The sequence below is a fragment of the Colobus angolensis genome, unplaced genomic scaffold, assembly GCF_000951035.1.
Source record: "Colobus angolensis palliatus isolate OR3802 unplaced genomic scaffold, Cang.pa_1.0 Scaffold31, whole genome shotgun sequence".
Classification (NCBI taxonomy): Eukaryota; Metazoa; Chordata; class Mammalia; order Primates; family Cercopithecidae; genus Colobus; species Colobus angolensis.
This window is the reverse complement of record NW_012116377.1, coordinates 4,355,452-4,365,510: the sequence shown is the minus strand read 5'-3', so window position 1 is coordinate 4,365,510 and position 10,059 is coordinate 4,355,452. Positions and strand designations below refer to the sequence as shown.

The 10,059-nt window shown below is 55.8% G+C and overlaps 1 protein-coding gene across 1 annotated transcript in view; it reads right to left on the bottom strand.

The window, feature by feature from the left end:
• Positions 1-5,668: 5,668 nt before the first annotated feature.
• RAB43 (RAB43, member RAS oncogene family) overlaps positions 5,669-10,059 on the bottom strand; it is a 46,370-nt gene continuing 41,979 nt past the window's right edge. Inside the window, exon 3 of the mRNA XM_011950707.1 lies at positions 5,669-9,409. Within this exon, the coding sequence (XP_011806097.1) occupies positions 9,159-9,409 (251 nt within the window). The 3' untranslated portion in view covers positions 5,669-9,158. The remainder of the gene's footprint in view (positions 9,410-10,059) is intronic.

Genomic DNA, 10,059 nt, shown 5'->3' with positions numbered 1-10,059 from the left:
AGAAAGGAGGAGGAGGAGGAGAAAGGAGGAGGAGGAGGAGAAGAGAAGGAGGAGGAGGAGAAGGAGAAGGAGAAAGAAGGAGAAGGGGAAGGAGAAGGTGAAGGGGAAGGGGAAGGGGAAGGGGAAGAGGAAGGGGAAGAGGAAGGGGAAGGAGAAGGAGAAAAGGACCACCTGTGCTGGAGAAATAGAAATGCTGCAGGGAAAAGATCTCTTCTCTCTGGCTACAGACATTAGGGGACCCCTCCCCAGTGAAAGAGCAGCTTGGCCCAAAATCACCCAACAGGGAGAGAAGCCCACCCATTGATAAGCCCCATCTGGGCACTCAGTCTTCCAGGAATCCCCAGACCTGAGGAACGGCCCTCACATGGAAGACAATGTTTAAAACAAACAGGAAAAAGGAACGCCAGGCAAAGAACAGGAGAGAACTTAGAAGTTTGTTTTAAGAAACCCTCAAGGGCTCCTTGGAGTAATGGCTGACTCCAGGTCTGCGGCGGAGAGTGTATAACATGTGCCAGGAAGCAGAAGGGTGTGCGGGACTCCAGGGTCTTGTCCAGGGACTTGGAGCCCACTGGAAAGGACTCAGTGGCCAGAAGCCTCCAGCGGGCTCATTGGCATCACACAGATAACAGCTTCAGTGGACATGTAGAAAGCCACGATGACCCACACCCCGCCCAGGAAGGAGGAAGGTGGGAGGAGGAGAAGAAAAGAGAGGAGGAAGAGGAAGAGGAGAGGAAGAGGAAAGGGAAGAAAGTTTCTGCCTGTTGGGGTTTAAATCCTCCTTACCCTAACCAGCTTGAGGGTCCTTTAACCTTTTCATATCCAGACTCTAGTTTGTTTTTGTTTTTGTTTTTTGAAATAGAGTCTCACTCTGTTGCCCAGGCTGGAGTGCAGTGGCATGATTTAGGCTCACTGCAAACTCTGCCTCCCAGATTCAAGCAGTTCTCCTGCCTCAGCCTCCCAAGTAGCGGGGATTTTAGACACCCTCCACCATACCAGCTAATTATATATTTTTAGTAGAGATGGGGGTTTCACCATGTTGGTCAGACTGGTCTTGAACTCCTGACCTCAGGTGATCTGCCTGCCTCAGCCCCAAAAAGTGCTGGGATTACAGGTGTGAGCCACCATGCCAGGCCCAGACTGTAGTTTTTGCGTCAGTCACAACATTTCAAATTTCTATATTTTGGTGTTCTGAGTCATTCAGTGATACTGCATTGTAAGCATTTTTAAACGTTATATTGTTTTCATGACTCTTTCAGAGTTTCTTTCTTTCAGAGTTAACATAATATATACTTCTTACAGAAAACTGTAAAGTTTAGACCAGATCCAGTGGCTCACGGCTGGAACCTAGCACTATGGGAGACTGAAAAGGATCACTTGAGCCCTGAGTTCAAGACCAGGCTGGGCAACATAGCGAGACCCCATCTCTACAAAAAATATAAAAATTAGCCAGGTGTGGTGGTGCACACCTGTGGCCCCAGTTATTTGGGAGGCTGAGGTGGGAGGATGGTTTGGTCCCGGGAGGCAGAGGTGGTAGTGAGCTGAGAGCTGAGATGGTGCCACTGCACTCCAGCTTGGGTGACAGAGCTAGACCCTGTTTCAAAATAAAAAAAATCCTTCAGGGAAATCCCTCTAAGGGATGTTATTTTCAGAAATGTTCATTTAGAATTGTGTCTATGTTGTTGAATCTAATCCTGATTATGTGGTAGCTGTTGCTGCAGCCACCATCTCACCCTCAAATAGCCAACGTCCACTCTCAGGATTTCCAGGGTTAAGGCCCAGTCCCTGGAGCCCAGATGCACAGGGTTCAAATCTTACCTATGCCACTGACTAGATGTGCAATTTGAGGCAAAGCACCTAAACTGTCTTACAAATTCTTGTACAATGCTGAGAACAATACAAGTTTGCAGCAACCTCGCAATAAATACCAGCCCCCATCACCTTGGGTGGCTGTAGCCACCGATCTAATAGAAGTCTGAAGATTCTAGACATGGAAATTGAGCAGCCTTCAGCCAAACATCTACTCACATCTGACAAAACACCATATTTGGCATCTATATGTGAATTTATGTCTTTTTTGCCCAAAGAGTTTACAGCGTCAAGTTGGTCAAGGATCAAGAAGAGATCAAGGACCATATTAGGTCTTAGACAAGGTAACGTGAAGAAAATAAAAAACCACCACCACCACCACCACAACAACAACAAAACACCATTAGGGATGACAAGCTTGCATATTTCCAGGCAGAGTAGCATTTGGATGATGAAAGTGCCCTGGGGAGAGTGTCTGGGTGTCAGGGTGATGCAGGGGTCCTGCTGACTCCATTCATGGTGCTGTCTCTGGCTGTGGGATGGAGTCTGAGCCTTGCTGAGGAGCGAGCCATGAGCGTTTTTTTTTTGTTTTTTTTTTTTGAGACGGAATCTCGCTCTGTTGCCCAGGCTGGAGTGCAGTGGTGCGATCTTGGCTCACTGCAAGCTCTGTCCCCCAGATTTACGCCATTCTCCTGCCTCAGTCTCCCAAGTAGCTGGGACTACAGGTGCCCGCCACCAGGCCTGGCTAATTTTTTTTTTTTTTTTTTTAGTAGAGAAGGGGTTTCACCGTGTTAGCCAGGATGGTCTCGATCTCCTGACCTCATGATCTGCCCGCCTTGACCTCCCAAAGTGCTGGGATTACAGGCGTGAGCCACCACGCCCGGCTGCTGTGAGCCCTTTGACCTTGAAGTCTGCAGATGAAGTTGGCACTTGTAGGAAGGAAGGAAAAGACACTTGACCAAGACATAAATGGATAAGATCCTTCAGGCCAATGGAAGAACCTGAAAATTCTAGGATGTCAGGGTCTGACCCTGGGCCATGCTTGTGCAGTGAGCAGGCTGTGTTGACCAGAGTTCCTCAGTCATGTGCACACAATGAGGAGCCCCCCCTGGGGATCCTCTTGATATTCCGATCCTGACTCAGGAGGTCTGGAGCAGAGGTTGAGGTTCTGCATTTTTGTATAGGCTCCTGGATGATGCCCACGCCGCTGGCCCCACAGACCACAAGTGGAGCAAGGCAGGAGCAGGCAGGCCCCACTCACCCGGCTCCAGGGAGCTCCCTCGGGGCCACCTGGCCACACTCTCCCCTCTCCCGGCCTCCTCTGCCATGTGCTACCTTCTCAATGAGCCACACCTGTCCTGCTTCCCTCCAACCAGCACAGACTGTGGAGCTTCCTGGCAGAGTGAAGGGCCAGAATACAGCAGATACAATTGTTGTGCTAAGAAACAAGTCTTTTAAAATGTGATATGAAAGGGAAACCTCCATGTCTGCAGCTTGTTCCCTGGACCGATTGCTCTTAGGTGACAGTGGCATTTTGTGTGGCCAGTCACTGAGGGGCACTGCCCTCCTGCAGGGGAGTCCCTGAAGCCCCAGCCCCAAGTGCGGCAAGGACAGGACCAGATCCCACTGTGGCATCTGTGGCCACAGCTGTAGACAGGGCTCCTTGCAGCGGGCCACACCGTGGCCTGCTGAGAGCACACAGTGGACACGAACTGAGTCCAGAGCTTCCTCTGAACTGGGACTAAGCTCTCCAGTGGGGAACCATGGTCAGCAGCTGCAGCCCCTGGGCAAGATGGGCCTGGCCTCCTGCCCTCTGCAGGGTCACGGGAGTGTCTAGGAGCTCAGGGTCAGGGCCAGATGGCTGTTCCTGGGTCCTGGGGCTCCAGCTCAGGCTGTTTGGGAACAGGAACTCTTGGCTTGGAGAAGCCCATCACACAGCAGAAGGCCTGGGATGGTCAGTCTACGGGGAGCAGCTCAGTCTGAGGGTGGCAGAGCCTCGTGTGGCTGTGTGTGGCTCAGTCGGGAGAGTGGCCAGTGCTGGGCCCTCTCTAAGGAGCCCGAGGGCCACAAGGACTGTGGAAAGGGTCTGAGCGAGGGAGTCGGGACCTAGTGGCTAGGAGACTTGCTTGAGGACGCTCTGTGGCCACAAGGAGAGGCCAAGGCAGGACTAGGTCAGGAGGAGGCTGGGGCAGAGGTCCTGGCAGGTGGGTGGGCTGGGTGGGGATGGGAGTAGCCAGGATGTAGATGAGGACAGGGAAGGGCCCCCCTGCCTCCTGGTATCCCTGAGGGCGGGGCTGCCCAATCCCAGCCCTCAGTTGAGCCCGGAGGCAAATGTGTGCAGGGAGGAGAGGGGTCCAGGTTGGAGCTTTGGGAGCCCTTGGAGGGAGCAAGGCAGACTTGCCTCTGGGACCCAGCACCCAGCTTGGGTCTGCAGGTGGGGGCTCAGGAGTGAACATCATGGGGGCTTTGAGCAAGACCCGCTGGGCCCCAGACTCAGCTTCTATAGTTTGAAGTCAAGGAGTGACTTGTGCTGTCTGAGTTTGCTCTGGGGTCTGGGCAGTCCTGTGGTTTGGGCAGAGGCCTCAGAGGGCCCTAGGGACAGACTGACCCTGGTCTGAGCCTCTGTGGAGTGTGGGGGTGACTGGGCTCAGACAGGCCTGGTTATGGGTTTGTCTTCCAAGGGGCACATGTGCACTCAGGTGCTTCCTGGCATTCAGAAGAGAATGGGGAATTCAGACATCAGGCCTTCTCCCTGGGAAGGATGGCAGTTGCCTGGAGCCAGGCCTGTCTTGAGAGCCAGACCTCTGGGCCTTCCTCCTCCAGTCCCGTTTCAGGCCTTCAGTGCAGAAAGCACTCCCCTCCTGGGGTCTCTTCAGGGTTCCCCGGGATGCAAATGGGACAGGGAATCAGATCCCACATTTGAGGAAACCAAGGCCCAGAGAGCGGAAATGACCTGCCCAGTGCCACAGGTCAGGGCGCACCTGGGTTTCAATGGCAGAGTGCTCTGAGCCCCATCATGTCAGTTTGTCTCAGAGTCAGGCTTGGCAAGGGGGTGCAGCACTGCCAGGCCCCCCTCTTCTTCCTCAGGGTGACCAACAAGCAGCCCTGCTGTTTGAGAGTCCCTTTCAACAGAGAACCCCTTATTTGAGTGACCAGGAATAGACCCCTGATTATACTGGTGGGCGGGCTATGGATTTCACGGGCTTCCCGGTGCCAGAGACCTGCTTCAGGTACTTACCTAACCTGAGCATCTACTGTGTGCCTGGTAACATCTCTGCGCTGGTCACATCACAGGAGTGTTCTTAGGTCCTAACTCGGAATAACAACAGGTCAGAGCCCCCCAACCCCCAGGCATAGGCCCTAAGACCCTGGACACTGGGTTTTGTGTCTGAGAGGGGGTGGGAACACTTCTCTGTAGGGAATGTCTTCAGCCCAGGATCCAGGGGTGGGGGGAACCTCGACCATGGGGTGGTTGTTCCTGCCATCGTGGGATCAATATGGCTACAAGGCCCGGGCAAGGGACTCCTCATAGTGACGCTTCCCTCATGGGGAGGTCAGGGTGAGGGTGCCCTGCCAATCATCAAAGAGCCCTCTCCAACACAAACCCAATGGGAGGAACCTGGGGTGTCCCTGGCAGAGAAGGGAACCAGCCCAAACTTCCTCTGCCCCTCAGGCACCGACTGCTTCTTGCTCAGGGGGTCCCCTAGGGGTTTAGGGACAGAGGGAAGGTCTCGCAGGGCTCTGGGCAGCAGACTGGCAAGGGGCAGCATGTCTGCCACCCTGGGCCTGGAGACTAGTTGAGGCACATGGCCACCTGGGCCACCTCTGGGCTCAAAGATGAGAGAACCAGTCCTGGGCGCAGTGGCTTGTTATAGAAATCTGTTTAATGGTTTAGAAATGTGTACACTGGCTCTGCCAAGTTTCCATAAAGGCAACTTTTCCATGTTTTAAAAAATAGATTTGGTATAAAGATTTATATATTCATAAATAGGTGACATGAAAAATTACCAAATGCAAATAGAATACTTGGGCTGCCTGAAGCCCTGTTCACTCCAAGTCCAGGCCCTGCAGGGGTCAGAGGGTCCCTGCTGGAGGAGGCCCCAAGTCCAACAGCCTCTTAGGGAAGATAAACTGAATGCAATGCCTATTAGGAACCGTCCAGCTCCTTAAGCCAGCATCACACTGGCCCCATCCAGGCCTCAGCCTACCTTCCTCTGCTTCCGCCGACAGTCACCTCCACCCTTGCCCCCTCCCCTGCACTCCGGTCCCTGACCCCACCTGCTCCCACTCTTTGGCAATTTATCAACAAAGGAAGAGATGACACTGTTCTCCCGCCCCAGAGCCTGGGCTGCTGGGAGAGCTTAGCCTGCCAAGGGGAGGAAACAAGCCGGTTTGTTCTGTCTCACACACTTCCCCATCTTCTCTCCCAGCTGTTTTAAGGACCTGAAGGGCAGTGGGGCCCCCTCCCGGTGGGATACAGCGGGGCAGGAGCCCCTGCAACCCCAGGTACAGGCCCTGAGCCCCTGACCAGCTTTTGTGCCTGAGAGAGGGTGGGAACACTTCTAGGTAGGAAATGGCTTTAAGCCCAGAACCCAGGGGTAGGGGAACCTCGACTATGGGGTGGGTTGCTGCTGCCAGGGGGTACTAGGGGCAAGGCCCCAGGGTGGAGCCAGTTCTAGGAGCTGTGTCCAGCTAGGCCATCTGTGATCCCAAATGGCATGAATAAAAGGGCAGGTTGGTAAGAGCCAGGGGAGGGCATGGGGCAGGGAGACCAAGTTGGCCCAGACAGGACAGAGGTGCTCCAGGGACAGGATGCTCGAGTGAAGCCAGGCAGAGCTGTGGGGCCTTTGAAACATCCTGAGGGCCCAGGCCTGCCACGGGGTGACCTGGGCAGAGAAGCCCAGAGGACAGCAAGGTGCCCAAATGAGAGGTCAGGGCTTCTGGGCTGGAAGGACAGGGGGCACAGTGGCAGCAGGGGAAGGAATGTGGAGTCCCAGGTGAGCCTGCCTTTCCAGGCCAAGCCCTTGGAGTGAGGCTGCTCCTGCCTGGGGGGCGAGAAATGGAGGTGGCTCACAGTCCCAAGGTGACAAATGAACCCATCACTGGCCAGCTACCATCCCGGTGAAGGAGCCAGGGTGGAGGGCCCTGTCCATGTCCTCCCTCCCCGCCTCCCTAAGCCCTGAGGAAGATAACAGCCCCACCTGTGAGGCCGCGGCCTGGAAGCAGAGTCGGAGAGCTGCGCTTTTCAGAGGTGGGCAGTACCAGTAACTATGCTCGGGTGGCTGGGACTTGCCCTGGAACTGAGGCTGAAATTCAGACAGGGAGTCCCAGGCCTTTGCTCCCAAGACCCCATGCATGCTCCCTGTTCCCCCAAAAACAGAGGGGCTCTGCAAGGACAGACTTCATGGGACTTCTCTTCCAGTGTGGGCCTGTGGTAAAGGACCAGCTCAGCCCCTCCTGACCATGTGACCCCAGAAACACCCGCCCTAGCAGGAAGGTTGTGGGGCTGGAGGAAGGAGCTGCCCACGACACATCTAGTCCCAGTGGGGTCTGAGGGCACCCCTCAGTGCCAGGAACTGTCTGCCCTGCAAGCAGAGCCCAGGCACCGCAGTGAAGGTGCAGTGGCAGAGCCCAGACCCCACTCAGCTCCACTCTCGCCCCTGCCACAAGCAAAGCTGCTGAGGAAGGAAGCCAGGCAGCCTCGCCTCTGGTGTCCCCCAATCTGATGTACCCAGACTCCCCTCGGTGCAGGTGCCAGCCCCCCAGCTCCTGGCAGCCTTCCTCCCTTGCAGAACCAGGCTCAGCATTCCACAGGTAGCCTCCCTGCCCAAAAGGAAGCCTGGCAGGTGAGATGCTGGCTCCACCACCACCATCAAGCGCTTGCTTGTCTCAGTCTCAGCGGGGGAACCCGTCCGGGTCCCAACCCTGCCTCTTGGGTCACCGTGGCACTGCTGTAAGGCCTACTCTTGCCCTCAGCCAGGCCTGCTGGGAAAGTGTTTAGTGCAGAGGGCAGGGAAGCATGGGGGAGGCCTCTCACTGGCCCAGGGACTACCCTGAGCCCTGCCTGGCCTGGCCTGGGAGCTAGACCACGCCCGGACGCAGCCCTGCTCGTGGGTCCAAGAGCTGCTTATTTCTGGGGGCACCCATGCTGAGGAGGCTGTGAGGCAGAGCTGGGCTGACACAGACGGACTGGGATTGGCTAGGGAAGATCACCTGGCCCCTCCAGTCCTAGCCCTGGCTCTCTTGTCAATGTGATACCTCTGAGCCACAGAGGACAATGCTGCTTCCCTGATCCCCCCACCCCACTTTTGCCTTCTAACCTTGGAGCCCAGCTCAGGATGAGGCAGTTAAGGGCCCAGGGAATAAAATGGGCCAGGATAAGGACCGCTAGCCCCTCTCCTTTCTTGTCTGGGAGACTCGATTCTATAAACTAGACTGGGACCTACGCTCAGCTGGCAGGATTTCTGCTTGTGGGGTAAGGCTGGGTGCCTTGCGGTACCTTCTCATCCCTGAGCCTCAAGGATGCAAGCATGCAAGCTTCTACTTGGACCTTAAATGTCCACTTTCCCATCTCATTCCCCCACCCGCCAAACTTTTGAGTGCTGGCACTGAAGGATTTGCTAATTTTGCAACCTGAGTGGCAAAACACTGGGCCCCGAGCCAGCAGACAGTCCCCACCTAGCTGTGGGCCGTGACCCCATGCTGTGCCGATGAAAATGAGAAGCTACACGGAAAGCCAGAAAACCCAGGGGTCCTGATGAGGTCCTGATGAGGCAGTGAGCCAGGCCCCAGGGAGATGTCTGTGAGTGCTGCAGGGGCAGTGAAGGCAGGAAGCAGGTTCCCCACCTGGAAGGGGCTGGGGCTTCCCTGGAGCTGTGCTCAGGCACTGAGTCTGTGGGTCTCATGGCTCTTGCTCTGCTGCTCTGTGCAGAGCCCCAGGATGACCAGGAAGAACCCAGGGCACTGGGTACATCCCTGGAAAGCAGCAACCTGCTGCCACAGGTTAAGCAAACCCATGAGAGGAAACGGTCAGAGCCACCAGGCGTGGGACAGGGAGGACCACCAGCCCCTCCTACTGTGGCCCACACCGACGGGTTCAGGCCAGTCCTGGAATGTGAAGATTGTGGAGGGCCAGCTGCTGGCTGGCAGGGTGGCCCGTGAGGGTATCCTGCTTCCCCTTCCTCAAGGAGAGCCTCCATCCCGCAGCCAGGCCACAGGATGCGGAGCTCCAGAGCTTCACCCGGCTGCTCTAGTTGCCGGTGCCCAGGAGGGCTGGCTCTGGGGGGCTGGGCTTGGCAGGCCGGGGAGAGCAAGGAGGTGGGGAGCCCCCAGCCTGCCGGCCCGATCCCCCGTCAGCACCCGCAGCCCCAGCCTTCTCCAATGTCCTTGCTGTTCAGCTGGATGTGGTCGGGGCTCTTCTCGCTGAACAGCGGGCCCCCATGCCGCATGATGAGCTCCGTGGCCACCCTCAGGAAGGCCTCCTCCACGTTGCTCGAGTCCTTGGCAGACGTCTCAATGGCACACAGGATGTCATAGTGCTCAGCCAGGCTCTGTGCCTCGGCCAGGGAGACCTCCCGAAGCTCGCTGAGGTCTGACTTGTTCCCTGCAGAGGAAAGCCAGGGGCAGCATGAGGCCATGGGGGCTGGGCAAGCCCAGTCCCACCTGGGAGGGCCATGCTGGCAGCCCCACGCCACTCCCCTCCACCAGTACAAATGGACACCCTGGCATGGTCATCTACCTTTCTTCAAAAACCTTTTTTAGGCTGGGTGCAGTGGCTCACGCCTGTAATCCCAACACTTTGGGAAGCTAAGGCAGGGGGATTGCTTGAGCCCAGGAATTCAAGACCAGCCTGGGCAACACAGTGAGACTCCATCTCAATTTACCCAGCTCCTCCTAGAAGGTATGAGATGACTTCATTATGTTCCAAATAAGTTGTTAAATTGTTCCTTGACCCAATTTCTAGAATAACTTTTTAGAAGTCTCTACATGGCTGACTTTTGCAATGTAGTTATAAGGAAGACCAAAAAAAAGTCTGGGCCAGGGGCAGTGGCTCACGCCTGTGATCCCAGCATTTGGGAAGGCCGAGGTGGGTGGATCACCTGAGGTTGGAAGTTCAAGACCAGTCTGGCCAACAAGATGAAACCCCTTCTCTACTTAAAAAAAACAGAAAAAATTAGCTAGGCATGGTGGCGAGGGCCTGTAATCCCAGCTACTCGGGTGCCTGAGGCACGGGAATCACTTGAACTGGGCAGA